The sequence below is a fragment of the Leptodactylus fuscus genome, chromosome 6 (assembly GCF_031893055.1).
Source record: "Leptodactylus fuscus isolate aLepFus1 chromosome 6, aLepFus1.hap2, whole genome shotgun sequence".
NCBI lineage: Eukaryota > Metazoa > Chordata > Amphibia > Anura > Leptodactylidae > Leptodactylus > Leptodactylus fuscus.
Window position 1 is genome coordinate 104,593,817 of NC_134270.1, and position 22,730 is coordinate 104,616,546.

General features: G+C 41.1%; 1 protein-coding gene across 1 annotated transcript; it reads left to right on the top strand.

Annotated features, from left to right (window-relative positions):
* On the top strand, positions 1-21,657 carry PRPF6 (pre-mRNA processing factor 6). The gene is made up of 21 exons (XM_075276971.1): positions 1-225; positions 1,242-1,407; positions 1,544-1,662; positions 2,112-2,190; positions 2,672-2,848; positions 2,933-3,088; positions 3,524-3,618; positions 3,703-3,859; positions 4,496-4,658; positions 4,951-5,069; positions 5,249-5,467; positions 6,371-6,493; positions 6,582-6,703; positions 6,958-7,096; positions 7,843-7,962; positions 8,048-8,224; positions 8,473-8,606; positions 10,552-10,643; positions 11,606-11,720; positions 12,468-12,594; positions 20,881-21,657. Exons 1-21 carry the CDS (start codon positions 59-61, stop codon positions 21,031-21,033), a joined length of 2,919 nt encoding a protein of 972 aa, XP_075133072.1. The 5' UTR covers positions 1-58; the 3' UTR covers positions 21,034-21,657.
* The last annotated feature ends 1,073 nt before the right edge of the window (positions 21,658-22,730 follow it).

Genomic DNA, 22,730 nt, shown 5'->3' on the forward strand with positions numbered 1-22,730 from the left:
CACGCAGGACGCAGTGCATTGTGGGATACGTTGTGGTGTCGCTTCTCAGTGTGGAAACATGGCGGCCTCCTCGTCCTCAGGAAGCGGCCCTGGGCCTTCAGGAGCTGGGAACCCCGGCGGAGCGTCAGGATTAACCGCTTCCATCACCGGCACCATGAACAAAAAGAAGAAGCCGTTTCTGGGCATGCCAGCCCCACTGGGATATGTGCCTGGTCTGGGCAGAGGGTAAGATGTGCGCTAGAGCCTGATGACTTTTTCTGGAGAGCTGCGATATGTATGTATGTATATATATATATATATATATATATATATATATGTAATATTTTTTTTCCTATAAAGAAATACATGGATGTGGGTAGGGGTAGTCGGGACAGGGCTGTATAGACTAGTTGGTTGGGTAGTGTTTTGGACATGGCGAGGGGCAGCGGAGCCTGGTGCTGCCTGTGGTGAGGGGCTAAGAAGCTTGGGGACTGGCCGTGGCGAGGGGCTGAGGAGCCTGGAACTGGCCGTGTCAAGGAGCAGCGGAGCTTGGCGAGTGGACGTGGCGAGGGGCAGCGGAGCATGGCGAGTGGCCATGGCGAGTGGCCGTGGCGAGGGGCAGCGGAGCCTGGTGCTGCCTGTGGTGAGGGGCTAAGAAGCTTGGGGACTGGCCGTGGCGAGGGGCTGAGGAGCCTGGAGCTGGCCGTGTCAAGGAGCAGCGGAGCTTGGCGAGTGGACGTGGCAAGGGGCAGCGGAGCATGGCGAGTGGCCGTGGCGAGGGGCAGCGGAGCATGGCGAGTGGCCGTGGCGAGGGGCAGCGGAGCATGGCGAGTGGCCGTGGCGAGAGGGCAGCGGAGCATGGCGAGTGGCGGTGACGAGGGGCAGTGGAGCCTCATGCAGGCTGTGGCAAGGGGAAGCTGTGCCTGGCGCAGGCTGTGGCGAGGGGCAGCTGAACTTGGCGAGTGGCCGTGGCGAGGGGCAGCGGAGCATGGCGAGTGGCCGTGGCGAGGGGCAGCGGAGCATGGCGAGTGGCCGTGGCGAGAGGGCAGCGGAGCATGGCGAGTGGCGGTGACGAGGGGCAGTGGAGCCTCATGCAGGCTGTGGCAAGGGGAAGCTGTGCCTGGCGCAGGCTGTGGCGAGGGGCAGCTGAACTTGGCGAGTGGCCGTGGTGAGGGGCAGCGGAACCTGGCGCTGGCCGTGGCGAGGGGCATGGGAGCCTGGTGAGGGGCAGCAGTAAAATTGATTTCTCGGTCTCCTTTCAGTGCTACAGGTTTTACCACACGTTCTGATATTGGTCCAGCTCGTGATGCTAATGACCCAGTGGACGATCGCCATGCGCCACCAGGGAAGAGGACAGTGGGCGATCAAATGAAGAAGAATCAAGCGGATGATGATGATGAAGATTTGAATGACACAAATTATGATGAGGTGATTATAACGTGCCATGTATATGCCAGGCTGCTCTGATAAAGGGTGTCTGTCATTTCACAGAAATTCTCATAAGGCTCAAGTTGTTTATTACTCCACCTTGTTATAGTAATCCTCATTGTGTTCTAATCTCCAGTTTAATGGCTATGCTGGAAGTTTGTTCTCCAGTGGCCCTTATGAGAAAGATGATGAGGAAGCTGATGCCATTTATGCTGCCCTAGACAAGAGGATGGATGAGAGGAGAAAAGAAAGAAGGTGAAGTAACCACAAGCCCTGTGCTAATCAGATTATAGCTCATCACCATTCCATATGCATCCATGGACACTGAATTGTTTAGCATAGGTCATCAATATCAAATCAGTTGGGGAGGACACTTGGCACTCTCGGCCAATCAGGATTGGGCTAGAGCCTTTAGTAGCACTGTCCTGAATTGTTCTCTCATTTAAAATGGTGATATTTTCTAGCTGAAGAAGCACAGCACTGGATAATCATTGGGGGCACAGCTGTCTTTTGTTATAAGTGTGTGATAGATGCATGTGTGTCCCCTCACACTGTCTCCAGAACAATTTCCCCCTTCCAACTGGTGTTACCTGTATCAATCAGACATTTCTGTCACCCCCTGTTGGATATGTAGTAAACATCTGGTATGAGAATAACCCTCTAATAAGGCTTTGCTAATGACTACAATTATTTTTTGTTAACAGAGAGCAGAGAGAAAAAGAAGAAATTGAGAAGTACCGTATGGAGAGGCCCAAAATCCAGCAGCAGTTCTCTGATTTAAAAGTAAGCAATCCTGGAGCTAAAAACAGTCAGTGTATGTGGAAGCTCAACTGTTGGTATCCAGATTTTTCATGCTTTCACTTTCTAGGACAAGAAATAGGTGTCTGATAGTATCAGATGGTAATTTTTAAGTTCCTCCCTCTTTTCGATTCGCACTAGTGAGAATTCTTTGTAGTGTAGTTTGGGAGTGACATTGTAAGAGTAGGCAGCTAGCATATCCAACTGTTTGAAATTGACTCTCTTCTGTTTTCTCTAAAACAACAAAAAAAAAGCCTACTCTGGTATTAAACTGTTGAACGTGTACAGACTTTCCAGCTACCCCCTTTAGGTCCTTGTTTGGAACGGGCAGGGCAGTCTGGTGCAACTGAGCATGGATCAGTGGAGAATTGAAGACCTTTTTTGGAACTGAACAACTCATTATAGCAGGAAAGGAAATTAAGACATGGGGCTTAAATTGACTTTGTCTGTTATATTGTGTTTCTAGAGGAAACTAGCTGAAGTGACTGAGGAAGAATGGCTGAGCATCCCAGAGGTTGGAGATGCCCGCAACAAGCGGCAGAGAAATCCTCGCCATGAAAAATTGACCCCAGTCCCTGACAGCTTCTTCGCTAAACATTTACAGACTGGAGAGAATCACACATCTGTTGATCCACGGCAGACGGTGAGTGACAGTTTATACTTTTTGCAGATGATTTTGACTCATTACCTGCAACAACTCTGAACTTTTAGTTTATTTTGTCTCTAGCAATTTGGAGGATTGAATACTCCTTTCCCTGGAGGACTAAACACTCCATACCCAGGAGGAATGACCCCTGGGCTAATGACCCCTGGTTCTGGAGATCTGGACATGAGGAAGATTGGTCAGGCCAGAAACACTCTGATGGACATGAGGCTGAGTCAGGTAAGTTTCATCCTAAAAAGGGAAATTGCACATTATTATGAAAATGGCTCATGCAATAATGTAATTGGGAATGGTAGGTGAGAATTTACAGATGGCAACATTGATATTTTATTTGGGTTTATCTTATAAATTGATGAAATATTGCCAGCTTCCATAGTTTTGATTCAGCCTTTGTTTTGTTTTTTTTGTTTGTGTGCCCCTACAAAGCTTCCCTGGCTACCCACTATGTAGGAAACCGTAGCCTGGCTCCATTTACTTGAATGTAGTTATTTTCCCTGTACAGCTTGGTGGACTGGAGCCCCACTGATTACGGAAAATTATAAGGATGTTCAGTATTACAAGTGTGCTGGCTACTGAATTCTAGAAATGTAATGGAACTCTGATTTGCCATCATTTTATAATATCAGAATACCTCTGTAATTTTTGTGCTTTTAGGTGTCGGACTCTGTCAGTGGTCAGACGGTTGTGGATCCTAAGGGTTATCTGACTGACCTGAACTCTATGATTCCAACACATGGGGGAGACATCAAGTAATTTTCTTAATTGTGGTTTAATATTCTTGTATATATTTAGTCTTGGTACATGTCAGGCTGATTTGATCTTTATTTCACCAGTGATATTAAGAAAGCACGTCTGCTGTTGAAGTCTGTACGGGAGACTAACCCTCACCATCCACCAGCCTGGATTGCCTCTGCTCGTCTGGAAGAAGTTACAGGCAAACTGCAAGTAGCCAGGAACCTAATCATGAAAGGCACAGAGATGTGTCCCAAGGTGAGCACCTACTTTGTTCAGATGATTATACATATGTGTAGGATAGAGAAAATGTAGTTTAATATTGTGTCTATTTATTTCAGATTCATGGCTCTTTGGCCAACTGTCCTAGATTATGGATTCAAATACCTCCTTGCACTGTTTTCTCCATATTCCCAAATAGGTTATCTGAATAGCCAATGCTTTGAATCGTCTTGTTTCTTTATTATAGTAATTGTCACATGCGATGTAATAGCTTTAAAGGGGTATTGCCATCTTATAAAGTGATGGTCTGTCTCCAGGATATTCCATCTTGTTATGATCAGGGGTCCAAACTCTTGCACTCCCTAGATGGTGAAGGGTCGAAAGTACTGTTTTAGCTCAGCATCCCATTTACTGTTTTCTCTGCACAGTAGTGCTTTCAACAACCTGCTTTTCTGAAACTGCAGTTGGCCTTATTTACTTCAATAGAGCTGTGCTGCACTTCCCTGTACAGCTGATGGTAGAGAGCCCCCCCCTGTCCAAGAAAACTTGATGACCTCCACTATGTTGAAAACTATCTCCCAATCATAAAATAAAGGCATATCCTTTTAATATGCCATCATCTTATATGATATGAATAAAGGTTTAATGTTTGTTGTTTTTTTTTTTCTGTAGAGTGAGGATGTCTGGTTGGAGGCTGCTCGGCTACAGCCTGGAGACACAGCAAAAGCTGTGGTGGCTCAAGCCATTTGCCACCTCCCACAGTCTGTCCGGATTTACATCCGAGCTGCAGAGTTGGAAACTGATCTTCGAGCCAAAAAACGCGTGTTACGGAAGGGTGAGTAGTGCAACTTGGTTACTTTCTTAGACCGTCCATTTAATTTGTTAAAATGATAACTATTTTCATGCTTCAAGTTTTTTTGTATTTTTTTGGGTGAAATATAATATTAGCTTACTAATATGTATACAATAAAGGTTCAATTTTATTGCACTTGGAAGCTGCATGAACTGCAGTGGCTTTCAGATGTGACAAAAGACATTTCTGAACTAGGGACTTGGCTTTACATTTTGAGAAATGAAAATGTATATTTGTAGGTTACTCAATGTCCCTACTGTTTTCGTACCTGCAGCTCTAGAGCACGTTCCGAATTCTGTGCGTCTGTGGAAAGCTGCTGTGGAACTGGAAGAACCAGAAGATGCTCGTATCATGTTGAGCCGTGCTGTAGAGTGCTGCCCCACCAGTGTGGAGGTAAGTTACTCTGTAGTATAGAAACTAAGACTGAAGTAGGAGTCCAATTAACTGCTGCAGTATCTTTTGATTTATATGTCCTGATCTGTCCTTATTATAGTTTGAGAGTTGATTTGCCTGAGATCATAGCTCTATAAAATTTTGCAACCTTTTTTAAACAATACATTTGTACCCTTCAGCTGTGGCTAGCCCTTGCCAGGCTCGAGACTTATGAGAATGCCCGCAAGGTCTTGAATAAGGCACGTGAAAATATTCCCACTGACCGACATATTTGGATTACTGCTGCCAAGTTGGAAGAAGCCAATGGAAACACTCAGATGGTAGAGAAGATTGTAGACAGAGCTATAACCTCTCTGAGAGCCAATGGAGTAGAGATTAATCGCGAACAGTGGATACAGGTTAGGAGATGCTCCTAATATTTTTTTTTTTTTTTTTTCCTTGAGATTTCCAGTGAATATTTTAGGGTGAAAGTTCGAAACATACTGACTTTTGTCATCAGTTACAGACTTCAATGTTAACAAAATAAAAAATGCATCCTTTGCAGTCTGTTTTATAGCATACACACATAGACACACAGTGTCTATATCTGTGCCACTGTGTGTAGCATGCTTTTGGGTCTGACTTAAAAGACACTGGATATTTTTATATAAAATAAATATAATAATAATATTATTATATATACGCCAATGTTATTTGCATTAGTTTGTATAAGTTTTTAGTAAATTCATTAAATCAGTGGTTCTCAACCTTACTAATGCCACACACCTTTAATACAGTTCCTCATGTTGTTGTGACCCCAACTATAATTTTAATTTTTTTTTACCTCCAGTATTGCTGCTTTCAAAACTGTAGTTGCTTTTAACAGAGTAGCTGCTTTAAACACAATAGCTGCTCTCTACACATGTGACTGGTCCGCATACGTACATTATGGCGCCAACCCTGTCACACCTGTATACAGGGTGTATGTGATGGGGTTGGTGCGATGTCATCACGTAGAGTACTCATATGTGGGCGTATCTGCGTGTAGGCGGACCTGCCTGGTGACAGATTGAGGAGTGATGTCTCTGTTCCTAAGACCATCAGAAATATGTGTTTTCCAATGGTCTTAGGCGACCCCTTTGAAGGGGTTACCACCCACAGGTTGAAATCCACTGCATTATATGGCTCTGTTAAGGGATTGTTAAAAATGTCAATGTAAATACAGCCTGTGACCGACATATTTGGATTACTGCTGCCAATCAATGGCCAATCTGTCTTTTTCCTATGGTATCACCAGTATAATTTTTTTTGTTGAACTATAGGATGCAGAAGAGTGTGATAAAGCTGGCAGTGTGGTAACATGTCAGGCAGTAGTGAGAGCAGTCATTGGTATTGGCATAGAAGAGGAGGACCGGAAGCACACATGGATGGAAGATGCTGATAGTGTGAGTTTTAGATAAAAATGATTCTGATACAATTTCTGTGAACACAGTATTACTACTTATATTATTCTCATTGCTTTTTGTTCCGCAGTGTGTGTCACATGGCGCCCTGGAGTGTGCACGAGCCATCTATGCACATGCCCTTCAGGTTTTCCCCAGCAAGAAAAGTGTGTGGCTTCGAGCAGCCTATTTTGAAAAGAACCATGGTACAAGGTATGCTCTAGTGTTTTAAACTGTTCAAAAATCTTAGCATATCTGCATATGTTGTCCTGCTAGGGCAGCTGTATTTGTCAGGAAACTTGCAAACTTTTTCCATTAGCCACTATCAGAATAGTGCATTCAAATCTGGGATGTAGTGTATTGTGATTTAAGTTTGGAAACCACTATATAATAATTGAAACTTTTAGTTTAGTCTTGCTGCTGTGATAAAACTTCTGTTCTGAATGGCACATTTACCATTTCTTCAGGGAGTCTCTGGAGACCCTGCTGCAGAGAGCTGTTGCTCATTGTCCTAAAGCTGAAGTTTTATGGTTGATGGGTGCGAAGTCCAAGTGGCTAGCAGGTGATGTGCCAGCTGCTAGGAGTATCCTTGCGCTTGCTTTCCAGGTTGGTATTTGTAAAAACTATTATCTTTTCTTAAAGAGGTTGTCTGGGATAGCCTAAAATCCCTGCACTACTGTGAACTCCCTCCTACTTTCTAAATGACATTGATTATCAAAAGTGTATAGTTACCCATATCCCTGGGGTGGTCATGTGACCTCCCCAGGGTCATTTTCTGATTATCCGGTGATGATCCGTTTCCCCATTTACCACCCATGGCTTCTTCCGGCAAGACGGCTCTTCCTCCTGCTGTCTGTGCAGTGTGCGTTCTTCTACACTGCGTGCTGCCACCTGTATTTCACCTCTACTGTGCTTCCACGCATGCGCTGTAGAGGTGTCTTGTCGTTGTTGAGGAGGAGGAGTACAGGAGCAGTACAGAGGGGCTGTCTTGCTGGAAGCATGGATTATATATATAAGTAAATACTATGGGTCGGGGTTTGGGCTGAGATAGGAAAGGGTGGGATAGTTATGGAGAGAAGGAGGAGGGAGAAAGCTGACAGGGTTAGTGAAGAAATTAGAGAACAGGAAGCAGAGCATCTAAACAGAGGCAGAGATACCAGCAGCCCCCAGAAATCACACAAAACACAAATTTAGGTATATGGGTGCATTTATTAACCCATTATAAGCACTAATAGACGTTTTTTAATAAAACTTTTTTTTTGCCTGGAAAACCCCTTTAAATCATATTTGTTGAATGTCTGCATCTTCTTTTAAAGTGGCATATTATTTATATTTCCATTTCTTCAACTCAGGCTAACCCCAACAGTGAAGAGATATGGTTGGCAGCCGTCAAGTTGGAATCTGAAAATAATGAGTATGAAAGAGCGCGAAGACTGCTAGCGAAGGCTAGGAGTAGTGCTGCAACTGCTAGGGTAAGTGACTCTTCCCAACAATTGCCTGGGGTATGAATGTATCCTTTCTGTTTAAAGCCATGTTATTTTTACTATAACTTTGCAGGTGTTCATGAAATCTGTGAAGCTGGAGTGGGTGTTAGGAAACATTGAAGCTGCTCTAGAGCTGTGTGAGGAGGCCCTGAGCCACTATGAAGATTTTCCCAAACTGTGGATGATGCAGGGCCAGATTGAGGAACAACGGCAACAGATTGAAAAAGCCAGAGAAGCATATAACCTAGGGGTAAGGTCCTGTGTATGTTCTTGTAGTCATTACTCTCAGGACTGAGCAGTCTGAGGCCGACTGTCAGCTATTTATGAAGGAGTCAGAGTTGGGCTGTGAAAAATATACAACTTCACAGCCCTGATTACTCGTTTTACCATTTTATCCCTGTAGAAGTCCTTCTTTTATTTATGATGTATATTTTCTGTAATGATTTATATTGATAGTATTTTTTCTAGTATATTATTATGTGTCTTTCTTTATTTTAGCTGAAGAAATGCCCGCATTCGGTCCCCCTTTGGCTATTGCTTTCTAGGCTGGAGGAAAATGTGGGGCAGTTGACAAGGGCACGAGCGATTCTGGAAAAGTCACGTTTGAAAAACCCTAAGGTTCCTGAGTTATGGTGGGTTGTCCTTCTTGTCTACCTTTAGCACTCATTAACTTTAACTACTTAAAATGCTTTTATGTCCTTTTTTAGCCACACAACCCATACACACATACGGTCACAGTGGAAGCCCTACAGTAACTGCCATCCAGATTCCCACTCAGTTAATCCTTTAGATGTGGTGGATCAGACCTTGTGGGTCCCAACTTGGCCTCATGGCACAACCCTCCATATTCTAAATACTTGCTGTCAAGACCAAAAGCTGAAGATTCTTTTTTTCCAATTTAAAAATAAACTTTGAGCTGAGCATTCAATTACGAGAGTTTTTGCTATATAAACAGCAATACCATTGTCCCACCTGCTATATTTTTACTTATTGCATCTATCTCTTGATGCTTTCATTCCTTTAATTGTACTCTATTTTCATCCTGTGTTATATTTAAGTAGAATACAAAAAAGAAAATTGAGATCAAGTTTCCTCACAATAAAAGAAGCCTGGTTGATAGATAAATAAAAATAAAAAAATACAAAAAAGGAAAATCATAAAATTGGCATTGCTATAATCCTTAATGCCCACCTAATAAATTTAGTGTTATTTTTACTTTAGTCAAGTGAAAACAAACCACAAAATTAATGGAATTGCTTTTGTTTTCTGTCCCCCACCAGAAAGGGTTAATAAAAGGTAAAAAATGCATTTTAGGCACCACAAAATGGTGTCTTTAAAAAAAAAAAAAAAGTTTTATGGAACACTAGCCCTCATAACTATGTTGGTGAAAGATAATGGTTAGGTCTTTTGAATTTGGTAATGAAAAATGAGAAAAAGATTGCTGTGTTACTAAGTTCTAAAGTGGACTGCATCTATACTATGATGAAAGCTGCAATTACTTTCATACTACAGTTGTTGGTCTGTTGTCTAGTTTCTTGGATGGACTATAGCGACAAATAAACAACTGTAGTATGAAATATGAAAGTCATTACGAAACTGCCTCCAGCCTGTAACATAAGAGATATTTGAAATGGTGAAAAAGCAGGGTCCAGATTTATTTCTGATAAATTTCCTTGAAACATTGTGAAGTATGTAAAAGCCAGATTTATGAATATTTCTGTTACAAGTATGTTGTTGCATATTGTATGAAAGGGTACCTGAGTTTTTATGAAAAGTTGAAATCTCTGCAGGGGCTTGATGGGCAGTCTGTTCTATAACTGAATAATCCTTCATACCTGATCTATTCGTTTTTCTGCTGCTAATCACTCCATTATGGCTACAGCATATTTTACCTTTGTCTCTGAGGCGAGGGGTGTTTACAAGGGAGTAAACTGCTCTTTATATCTATTATAACTGCTGCTGGTTTGTTTACACATTGTTCTGTCAAGCATAACTGTGGTAAACTTATAGCTGAAAAAAGCCTAAGTGAGTTAATGTAGGAGATGCAGAAACACTGAACTGCAAATACATGCAGGCATAATACAAGTAAAAAAGATGTCTGACACAGTACAAAGTAGTCTATGAGCACAACCAGGAAAGTTATTTGCTGTCTGTGAACAGCCCATCTGTAAATGTACAAGCAGCAAGAAGTGGGACATAAAAGACTTTTCTTACATTATAAACTGTGAGATGTGCAGAAAGATCAGTCCAGTGCACACAGAAGAGATCAGTCCCTCCTCTATAAACTCACTGAGAATCTGCATTGCTTTTTTTAATGTATCTATGGATGGGACGTCTCTAGTAACAGTGAATGAACTGCAAATTAGCTAAAAGTGAGGCACCTAGTAGTAGGAACTTCAGAGGTTTTTTAGGCAGAAAGCAGCCAAAATTTTAGTTAAAGTACTTTACACTTTGTTCTAGAATCACATTCTCTATTAAATAAGATTAGGTTGTCTGAAACGTTAGACCCCATTGGAGGTATTGTATTGTATCGGCTTCTGTCGGATGACTTTTTTTTTTTTTTTTTTTTAAATGCAGGTTGGAGTCTGTGCGGCTAGAATTCAGAGCTGGTTTGAAAAATATTGCAAATACCCTTATGGCAAAGGCTTTGCAGGAATGTCCTAATTCAGGTGAGCGTTGTGATATCAAGTCCTGTGTAATGTTGTATTTACAAAAATGGAAGAGAAGCAAAAACTTCCTTCCATCCTGCACAAATACACAAAGGATGAAGTGGATACATTTGTGTAATGAAATTATTTAGTGGGAAAATCCTGCATACCGTATGGTAGTAAGGGAGACTTCTTGTGTAACCCTTTTAAAAAAAACATAACTGCTCCTTGGGCAGTTCCTTTGACCTCCCGATTCTCGTTTGCTCTGGCATGCACATTTCATAACTAAAGCATACCTTCTTGTCTTTCGCAGACTTTGCATAAATCAATAGTATATTCTGTATACTACAGAAAGAGAACATTTTTAAGGCCGATGTTTGACTTATATTTTGAATTTTTACTAGGACTTATTTCTGTTTTCATTAGCCTCAGATCTGCAGGGTGGAAACTAGTTAATGTCTCTCAAACATTCACTGAAAGTAGTGTGTGTGTGTGTGTGTGTGTGTGTATGTGTGTGTGTGTGTGTGTGTGTGTTTAATTGAGGTGTAAAAGAAAAAATAAATATTGCAAACTAAGAATGCTTTCAAAATTAGATGGGCTAATAGTTTATGGTTAAAGGAGTGAACAAAACAGAAATCTACATTACATCAATATTTCATGTGATGTATGTTTTGGAATATAGTAACAGTTCTCCTAGGTACACTTCTAAATAGGTTTTGAAGAAACATGACAAGGAGGTTGCTCCAAACATCTTGGAAAACTAACCATAGATCTTCTGTGGATATACATTCACTCCAGTCCTTTTGTCTCTTCATATAATCCCTGTCAATTAGATCATGACTCTTTGGGTACCATGTTATTGCTTCCATGATTTTCAGATTTTTCTTCAGCACTGTCCTTATTCCTTGTTTTGACTAATAATTTCTGTAATGTTTTTGTTATTATCCCTAACATTTTAAGATATTTGTCCTGTTTCTTTTCAGGTATTCTGTGGGCAGAAGCAATATTCCTAGAGGCCAGACCACAGCGAAAGACTAAGAGTGTGGATGCTCTTAAGAAATGCGAGCATGATCCACATGTGCTGCTAGCAGTTGCCAAGTAAGTGCACACCAAGCTGTCAAACACAATGGAGGGAATTTGTCATGCCCTGCAGTCCAGATTTCTGAATTCAAAATGTTGCAGGATAGGGTTGTGTGACTTTTTGAGTTCATTTGGTTAAAAAAGTCACCATATTTTGTACTTTGGGTAGCCTAATCTGCTTTTTGAAGTGGGCTGAAAGTCACAAAATTTGTCTCCAGTAAGAGAAAGTGTCTTAGAAAGTGGAGTGACTTTCCAAATACATTTTATTCAAAAATAACCCTCACTTATCTCACTTATTTGGTATCTGTATAATCTCACAACATACTACAAATACAGGGTATATCGACTTATTGTAGGTCAGTAGAGAACAACATATAGAGAAAAAAAACAAGGCGAGAAGGTGGTTTGCTTTCCTTCCCTCAGTGAAATAAATAAAACTGAATCCCACTGGGACAATGTTTAGAAATTACAATGTACCCCACAAAAACATAAGACCCCCAGCTTGCGGCATAGATACAAAAATTAAAAGGTTTTGAAAGGCAAGATGAAAAATATTCAGAAAATATTGTGTGGTCATGGATGACAAGGAAGGAGGTTCAGCTTTTCGTATGCCCTGTGATTATTTTAATTTGTCGCTGAAAGGGTGGCAGATCAATAGCTACTCTTTGTTGCTACTTTCTGTCAAAGCTCATTGAGGGATGTTGATATACCCTTGAACTTTTATGCTACATGTGGTTATCTCTGTTCTCGCATTCTTACTTTCAGATTGTTCTGGAGTGAACGGAAAATTTCTAAGGCCCGGGACTGGTTCCACCGCACTGTGAAGATTGATTCTGATCTTGGTGATGCCTGGGCAACTTTCTACAAATTTGAGCTACAACATGGAGCAGAGGTGAGAGCTTTGTTCAGACATTGTTCTTTTTCTTAATCTGTTCCCACACCTTGCTGTACATTTAGGGTATAGTAGGGAGGACGAGAATTAGAGCTGGGCAGCACATCAAAAATAACTGAAAGCGACTGGCGCCTGCTTTTTTTGCATATTGGTTATTTCAGCTTGGTTGTTACAGTATTTGCGAGCTTCTACGTGCAGTTTCAGTTCGGACATATATGTCTGAAATGGAGTTGCTATTATTATTTTAGAAAAAGTTAATATCATAGCTAATTATGTTATTAATTATACTATTGACTATTATAATTATTGGAGGTCTATGAGAGGTGAACAGACATTAAAAACAAAAACGTACTCTCCTACCCCTGTGCTCTTGCAGTTTTTCGAATGAAGTCATGGACTATTGAAACGTGTGAGTGTGCTTCAGTGGTCTCTTATGTCATCATCATGATGAGGATAAGGGCCAGCGCTGGAGCTCAGGGGGAGGTAACACAGGTTTTTTTTATGTTTGCTCACCTTCTATGACCCTCCGCTTAAACTCTGTGCTCTGAAGAGACTCCAGAGGATAATTGCTGTTTCGGTTCAGTCCAAACAAAACTTCCTGTAGACTCTCATAATCATAAAAAATATTCAAAGTACATTTATACACAAGATATGAAAAGTGAATTCACAAACACTTGTAAGAATACCAGACAACGGATAATAAATGCTGTAACAGAGAGGCAAAATATATTAAAAAAAAAATATAATAATGAAACTGACAACATAAATATCTGCATATCATAAATTATAAAGACCAAAGGTTGATCGTACAAGATACCAGTGAAAAAAAATGTGTCACAAGTGAATAAATGAAAATGTATAATTGAAAAATGCCCCTAAAGCATACATGTTCTAAATGTCACTGTCAAGGTGTAGGTGTCTTACCATATATACATGCGCCACGACGCACGTTTCGCCGTATTGACTTTGTCGGGGTAAGGCTCAAAGAAAGTACATGGGATATAAATGTTCTATGAAAGGGTTGTTTATTGTGACCCCCTTATTGTACAGATAATGATAAGCAATTAGACAATTAATGACATGTTAACCCACTATTAAAGACCCTCAGAGACAAATGCCTATTGCTTTAAAATAAGAGTGGTTTTTAATAGTGTGTGTGTTGGGGGGGGGGGGGGGGACTTGTGCTGCCTTTGACTTACAGGAAGCAGAAATTTTGGTAAGCAAATTTTCACATTCCTGTATGTCCTTCAGGCAGCACTAGAGGGATTTGGAAAGCAATATAAAGCCTTTAGTGTGGGGAATTTTCTGAAGCAGCACTGGATAGCGCCTTCTGAAGGTTGAGCTTTACCGCTGCAAAGACATCCAGGCGATAATGATTAATAAATGTGTCTGGAGTCGACCAGATTGCGGCCTTGCAGATCTGGTCTAATGGAACTTTAGCAAATTCTGCCCAAGAAGTAGATCTTGTCGAATGGGCTGTCATTTGTAGAGGAGATTGTTAGGGCTAGTTCACACGGAACAAGAGGGGGCTGATTTTGGCACGGAATCCACGTCATAATCCACCCTCTCACAATGGTGGTCTATGTAGACCGCTAGCGTTCTTTTTTCCGCTAGCGGCATGCCTGCCTCGCAACAGCCCCCTTCGGACTAGGACAATTCATTTGTCCCTAATCCGGAGCGGAAAGTCGCAACGGGATGCTGTGCACTGCACTGGCATCCCGTTGCGACAGAATATGCACACGCGTATTTGCGTGTGAACTAACCCGTAATCATCTAGTTAGTAGAATTGGGATATTATGTTTCTGATCCATCTTACTAACATGGATTTAGAGGCCTTCTTGCCCTTGTTTGGGTTTTGATATTGAAGGAAAAAGTTTGATTGTCTAAATTCCTGTACTCCATCTAGATAATTTAAAACTGATTTTTTTCACATCCAGCAAATGGATACTGTCAACAACTTCCAGATGATCTAAATAGGTTAGTACTGGAAGAAATATTTCTTGTTCAATAGTGAATTTTGTGGGTATTTTAGGCAGGAATCCTGGCATTGTTCTGAGAACCAAAAAGTTCATCAGGTTATAGAAATGTGGTTCTCAGATGGCTAGAGCCTGGATCCCACTGACTCTTCGTGCAGGTGCCATTGTGACCAGAAACAATGTCTTCCAAGAAAGCATCTGTAAAGATACCTCCTGTATTGGTTCTAAATGATGTTTAACCAACCACTTGAGAACTAGACATAAATCCCAGGATGGAGAACGTGGATGAGATGAAGACCTAATCTTTTTTTGACGGCTTGGAAAAAACCTCTTGATCCTGATATCACTTGAGAAACGACCCTCCAAGAAGGACTTAATCGCTGTAAAGCGAACTCCTAGGGTGTTACATCTGAGGACTTTGTCTAGAGCCTCCTGAAGAAACCCTGGGACTGAGCCAGGAGAATGAATGAAAGAGGAACACCAGGATGCATAAATGTTCCACATTCTATTGTATGTTGTAATAGTGGTTGGTTTTCTAGAGGACACAATAATATTAATAATACGGTCTGAAAATCCCACTTCTTTTATGCTCCTCCTCTCAACTCTATACTGTGAAAAGTCTGTATGCCAGAGATGGTTCTGTATCAGATGATCCTCCAGATTGGAAGTGTCCAAAATTCTCCTCCTGCTAGGTTTAGTAGTAGAGGGAAAAATGCCCTCCTGGGCCAAAAAGGCATTATGGCTATTACACTTGTCTTCTTTATCTGGATCTTTGGTAAGCCCTTGGGCAATTAAGGGAAGTGGAGGAAATGTATAGAGGAATTTTTCTTCCCAACTGAAGGACAGGTTGTCTAACGTTAGTGGATGATCTTCTTTGTTAAGAGAACCGAAGAGAGGCAGTTAAGAATTCTGCCTTGTTGTCAGACAGTCTATCTGGTGAAGACCCAACCTCAGAATAATGATCCATGATAATCACCCATTGAATTCATACATGGGCAACCCAGCCCTAATTTGAGGCTTCCGATATGAGAACTTCTGGAATGGTGATAAAGGCCAGGATAAAATCCCTTGCGGATTCCTGGCCTCCAAATTAAGATAAACTAATCCTTTAATAGTCCCACCATGGGGAAATTTCAGTGTGTTAAAGCAGCATGATAATACAGATACAGGATAATAGTAATATATTACAGAAGGAGACACACATAAGCTGAGAATAGCAGATGGGAGAAAAATAATAGGAGACATAGCAGCTAAAGAAAAAGGAATAGAAGACTTCAGGATCATTTAGCTCTCTGTGCGAACTGCTCTTCGCTTGACCTGATTTTAGATTATACAGCCTGACCGCGATTAGGATTAAGAACATCTGATAGCGCTTCTTCTCACTCTTGGGTTGAAGCAGTCGGTCACTGACAGTGCTGCCAAGTGCCGTCAAGGTCTCATACATGGGGTGGGATTTATTCTCCAGCATGGAGTTAACCATGGACAGTATCCTTCTGTCACTCACCACCTGTACTGGGTCGAGGTGGCTCCCCAGGACAGAGCCCTTTTAATCAACCTATCAAGTCTATTTCTGTCCCTGGCTGGCATGCTACTCCCCCAGCACACATCAAAGAAGATGGCTGAAGCAAACACAGAGTTGAAAAAGGCCCTAAGAAGTGCCCCCTAGACTCCAAAGGCCTTCAGCCTCCTGAGCAGGTAGAGCCTACTGTGACCCTTTCTGTGCAGCACATCCAGGTAATCAGCCTAGTCCAGTTTATTATTCAGGAGCACCCCCAAGTACTTATAGGTCTTGACTATCTCAATGCCTGTCCCTTGGATCTCCACCAGAATCGGAGCACTTCTCTGCTTACTGAAGTCCACTACCATCACCTTGGACGGAATTGAGTGATGATGAAGCCAAGAGGATTTGGAGATTTCGGTAGACGGGACCAATAGGATAGAATTTGATGCTGGAACATCCTGATATGGGCTTTTGCATATAGTACTGCCTCTTTCGTGGATGCTGGTGTCCCCAAAACAATCATTTCTCAGCGAATTGTAATTTTTTTGGATGTCTGATTAGTACTCTTCTCCTTTGTTAATGTTGGTAATGAAACTTCTTAGCAGTATATATGAAGGAACCCAGAAACTTTGTTCGAATTGCCAGTTGGAGGGAAGACTTCTTGTAATTTACTAGAAACTCATGCAGTCTTAAGAAATGTAGAGTTATATCCAGTGGTTTCAGGAGAATCTGTTCGGAAGGCCATATCGGGAGGCAGGTATTTAGATATGGGATGATACTATCCCTACTAGCCTGCTGTCAGGATTAGAGATGAGCGATCCGAACAGCACGCACGCATTGAAATGAATGGACGTAGCCGGCACGCAGGGGGTTAAGCGGCCGGCCGGCGTCAAAGCGGAAGTACCAGGTGCTTCCATTCATTTCAATGCGTGCGTGCTGTTCGGATCGACTGATCCGAACAGTACTCGCTCATCTCTAGTCAGGATCACTACCACTTTTGTAAAAACTCTTGGGGCAGAGCTAATGCTGAAAGGGTAACAGGTGAACTGCAAGTCATTGACTTGTCTCCTCTGAAAAATTCCAACTCTGAGGAGTTTTCTGTGATTTTTTTTTTTTTTTTTTTTTTTTTTTGTAAATCAATTTTATCTCCGTGATTCTTGAAAATTGGATATGAAGATAGGCATGCCGTAAGTCTATAGTGGCCATGAAGTTTCCTTGGGAGATCATAGCTAGGGCAGTTTTATTGTTTCCATTTTTAATTTTTCTGCCTTTTGTTCCTCTACTGGAACTTTTTCTAAAGCTCCTTTGGGTGCATATTCCTGAATGAGATATTTACAGATTTAAAGGCACATTTAGATCAAAGTTTTCCGGAAATAGGGACTTGAGCTCAATCATATAACCCCTCTGTACAAGAGAAGAGACCTAGGCGTCTGGTGATGATTCTGCCCAAACGTGACTGAAGAGAATGAGTCTTTATCCCACTGGAAGACATCCAGCGTCGGGGTTAATTTTTCTGGAACCCTGATGCTTTCTTATTATATGAGCTTTTGAATTTCTCCACTTGAACCTGCCTCTGAAGGTCTGTATTTTTATATTCTTAGTAGATCTCCTGAACTTTGGCTTAAAGGGTCTTGGTAAGGAGGCTCCTTTATCAGCCTGTCAAGTCTTTTTCTGTCCCTGGCTGGTATACTACTCCCCCAGCCCACACCGAAGATGGCTGAAGCTTTAGGATTGACTAACTGGGAGCCAAGTAAGCCACTAGGCTGGAATGGCAATGAACAGAAATTTAGCTTGGCTGTTATATCGTCTGACCACAGCTTCAACCATAGGGCCCTTCTGGAACAATTGATGGTTACCAGACTTGCCGCAGAAAATGCTTAAGGGCATCTATTTTGGAGTCACATAAGAAAATGCGCTACATATTTAAGCACTTGAAGGAGAGAATTTCTGAACAAACCATCTGCAATGTCTCTGGATAGCTGGCTTAACCAGGCCCTAAGGGCTCTGGCCGCAGCGACAAAAGCCCAAGAAGATTTGCAAACATGAAAAATATTCCTGATAAAGGAATCTGCTTTGCTATTGAAAGACCCATTGGAAAAGATTCTTCAGCAGGAAAGATAAACTTCATAGCTAGTTTGGCAACTGCTAGGTTAACCTTAGGCAGTGTGTCCCATTCCTCTGATTTAGATTGCTGGTTTTTGGATGTCATGTTGCGTTTGCAGAGATCCTAAAATAACCCCTACAAAATGGAGTCTCTTCCTGGGGAATTCCAATTTAATGACACCTCAAGGGCTCTGCAAAAACAACATGGCGTCCAGAAAGTCACTCTAAATCTAAACTCCAAAAGCTCCTTCCTTTATTAGAACTTTGGGAAGCTTTTTCTCAGTTATCCTTTTGTGACAATGAAAATTTAGGGCTAAATTGTCCCAATGTTAATAAAATAACAGTTACCCATTTGATAAATGCTCACTATACCCCTAGAAAAATTCTATGAGGGGTGTAGTTTCCTAATTGGAGTCACTTTTTCGGGGTTTCCATTGTTTTGGTACTTTAGGGGCTCTGCAAATGCGACATGGCACTTGAACATTTATTCCAGTATAATCTATTTTTCAAACTCCCAGTGTCGCTCCTTCACTTCTAACATCAGTTTACACCCACATGAGGGGTATTTCTGTCCTCGGAAGAAATTGCATTACAAATTGTCAGATGCATTTTCTTCTTTAACTGCTTGTGAATGTATTAATTTTATGACTAAATGTCTAATTTTCTTCTCCGTATTGTTCTAATTTCCTTGAAATGCCTAAAGGGTTAACACATTTTCCTAAATGCCGTTTTGAATTGACAGGTGCATTTTTGAGACTTGGTGATATACCGTATATACTCGAGTATAAGTCGACCCGAATATAAGCCGAGATCCCTAATTTTACCACAAAAAATTGGGAAAACTTATTGACTCGAGTATAAGCCTAGTCATAAGTTGCAGCTCTTCAATTTGGACACAGCCTCAAAAGCAATGGCATCTATGTGTACGGGCCCATTGAAACATAATGGTCCATAATTTTATCCACCATTGCAGATAAAAAGTCTGGTCGTATGCATTAGAGCTTAATAACTCCATGTGCCTCATAGTAATAGCAGTTAACCCCATCAAGTCCCTCACATTAACCCCTGTGTGCCTCACATAAGAGTTACTGATATGTGGGACATATGGAGATAATAATTAGGTATCTTCATAATTAATGTCCTTTATTAGTACCCCCAAGTGTCTCACATATTAGTAACCCTTATATGGGGCACACAGAGGTTAATATGAGGGACATGATGGGGTTAACTGCTATTAAGGTGAGGCACATGGAGTTACTGAAACTAAATTAATAACACCAAATGCCTGACATTAATAGGAATTGTAACCCAGCAGATACCTGTGTGTTTTACTTTCACTTTATTTTAGCTTCCTCTCCTCGATGCAGGGCAGCTGCAGGGGCCTCCCGGACTTTCATGTCTCTTGCTAGAGAAGGGGGAGTGTCCTATAGCATTACTGTAGCACTAAAGGCCCTCCCCCTTTGTTTAATTTATGCAGGTCCTTGCAGGACCCTGACTCGAGTATAAGCCGAGGTAGCTTTTTCAGCATAAAAACTGTGCTGAAATAGTCGGCTTATACTTGAGTATGTAATGTACAGTAAGTGGTGGGTAATATATAGACCTTTACAATCCACTTCATAACTGGTCCTTTAAACAATTAGTTTGGGAAATCGCTGTTACATTTGTAAGGACGATTAAAAGAGGAACCAATTAAAGCAGATTACGTGTTTGTTTTTATTTTTATAAATAAATACAAAAATATCCTTTGGTATCCCTGTAATAGCGACCAATAGAATAAAGTTTTCACGTTTAGGCTGATGTGTGTATGTAAAAAAAAAAAATTGCTGTTTTTTCCCAAATTCCCTTGAAAGGACACTCCCATGCAGATGTGAATGTAACCCTAAGGTGGTGCCAATAAAAATTACAACTAGTCCTTATCTCTGTGTACTCTCTGCTCCTGGTTGGGACTGGGAACACTGATGCAATACACTGCATGTGAATCATGTCTTAGATGTAGAGGCGTTGCTTACCACAGTACCCTTTGTGTGCTGAATTCAGGGCACTTGTTTTACAGATACATGCCCCAGTTCCAGAGATAAAGGTTCTGTTAGATTTGGTTATCCGTATCACTGCACTGTCAGAGGGGCTGACCTCACAGCTCAGTGTCATTGCTGGGAGGTGAGGCACGGCCTCATGAAGTGTAGTCTTGTACTGTGAAGGGAGTTATTCCTTAGCGCCCAGTGATGACGCTGGCAGCGTACTGATATCTCTGGAATTGGTGCATATACTTGCTTCTTTGCAGAGATGTATAAAATTCCAGATCTTAAGAATGGTCCTCTTTAAGCTCTGACCATAGTAACAATTGTTAAAATGTATAGTTAGAATTACTTGGTGCTGTTGCTTTGTAGCAGATGCACACTGAATTCATTTTTATGTGTGCCTCTGGATGCGGACAAGTTTATACTTTGTGACCATTTTTATGGTGAGTCATTGGAGGGTTTATATAGGGTATTATAGATTGCATTGGTGCCTTGTAATTCAGTCTCACAGTAGCTATTGTTCTATGCCTGTTCTCTTTAAGTAGTGCTATGCAGGGCATTTTTCTGTTTGCTGTCCTTGCAGATTATCTTGTGCGCAGGAACTTATTTTTCATGAAATGGAGGATAGCTGTTCGACTCCGGCATTTATATTTATACTTATTTTTTTATTTTATTTTCTTCACATTAGGAGCAACAGGAGGAGATCAGGAAGCGATGTGAGAATGCCGAACCACGGCATGGAGAACTTTGGTGTGCTGAATCTAAAGACATCAAGAACTGGCAGAAGAAACTTGGAGAAATTCTCACCTTAGTGGCATCAAAAATAAAAAACACATTTTAAATTGCTGTCAGTAATGCTGTATATAACTCTGCCCCCACAGCGGTCTAGCTGCTCTCTACTGTCAGTATATTATATTTTATATTGTGTTTTTTTTTGTTTTTTTTCATCACAATTGGTGAAGTGTTTGACCCCATATTTTTATTTCTAGGCAATGAGTAAAGGACATTGATAACTAAGTAGGCCTATATTGACAGTGATTTTTGTATGAATTTTGGATTTTCTATGAAAATTCAGATCACAGGGATCTGTTATGTGCGTAGAGGTGGGTAAAGAACTTTTTCACACCTTACCTGTAGCAGCATTTTTTGTTTTTTTAATTTGCTAATGTCCTCAGTATTTTACTGCTGGTGACCATGTGGGAGCAACAGTGATGACTCGTCTGTACTAAAAATAGTTTAGGCTAGTTTAGATGGGTCATGTGATATAAAGTTGCTGCTTTGTTTCAGCCTGCTTTATGCTACCCATTTGCTGTCTAAAACTGTAAAGTATTGTTTGTTACATCGGTAGAAGGTCTTCTCCTTGCCCATTCTTTGTCTTAATGTGTAAAGTGGTAATAACCAATACAGATCTTTTTATGAAACTTGTGCGTTTTTATTGTCTTGTGATGGAGTTTTGAGAGGTCATTGGTAAGTTTTGCATCCTAGTATTAACACACATTAAAGTACAACTCTACCAAAGATTTACCTACCTGTAAAGAAATTAGTGGCTTGGAATGCAGGGCGTTTCCCCATACTGTGAGGGTATTGCTAATTTTGAATTATTATTTTTTTTTAATATAAATATTTTTACTTTGCACCGACCATCTTATGAGGAAGGAAATTTTTACTGTCACTTCTTATATAAATATGGTATACCAGTATTTATTCATTGTTCCACTGGGTTTTCTTCCTCATTCTTCCACCAGGTGGAGCATTTTCCCTTCAGCTAGTGATTGTCATGTTAGGTATGTTCCAGGCATGCAGCACTGGTTGAGCGTCTCACATGCTGTAATTGTGGCTTTATTTGTGAGCCTGGGGACAGCTGTATGTTACTGATCAGGGGGGTGAAGGGGGACACAGGCGCTGGAATGTCTATAAATTTATATTCTGTCTCCATGTCACCCCCTTTCTTTTCATTCCTGTCAAAGCAGCTCTTCTATATATGGAGTATTGGAACTGAATTGTCAGCCTTGCGTAACTGTCTGTGTTATGCAGAGTGTTAACCCTGTCAATGCAGACTATATTAACAGACAAAATACATGTTTATTGAGAGGCGAGTAAAAACCACTAAATTGAAAACACAAGTATTGTAGATTTACCTCTAGCCCTATGAAAATTTTAAAGAACAAAGTTTTTAATTTGGTACATTTGTACCTTTTTCTACCTTTAATGTATGATGCTGGGATTATTCATTTGTATCTGACTGTGCTTTCACAGTGCCCATTTTGCTTGCATTGCTTTACATATATATTTTTTTTTATGTAACAGAGGGGTCTGACAATTAGGCTTGGGCTACATGGTGACCTTTGGCCATGTGACATTAATATTGTAAATGCCAAGCTGACTGTCTCAACTAATGATAGGGGATGTAGTATCTCAAATATGCAGGAGGGTTAGATTTCTGCCAATTGTTCGCAGCCCTTTCTGGATCGCCACGTTCACGATTACCCAGTTCTGATGGGTCCCAATGCAGTTCTGACTTTTTCAGCCACTATTTAA

Coding starts and splice junctions, on each gene's coding strand:
- PRPF6 (XM_075276971.1), top strand. CDS start 59: ATGGCGGCCTCCTCGTCCTCAGGAAGCGGCCCTGGGCCTTCAGGAGCT. Junction 1,663..2,111: donor GAGAGGAGAAAAGAAAGAAG/GTGAAGTAACCA, acceptor TTTTGTTAACAG/AGAGCAGAGAGAAAAAGAAG. Junction 3,619..3,702: donor ACACATGGGGGAGACATCAA/GTAATTTTCTTA, acceptor TTATTTCACCAG/TGATATTAAGAAAGCACGTC.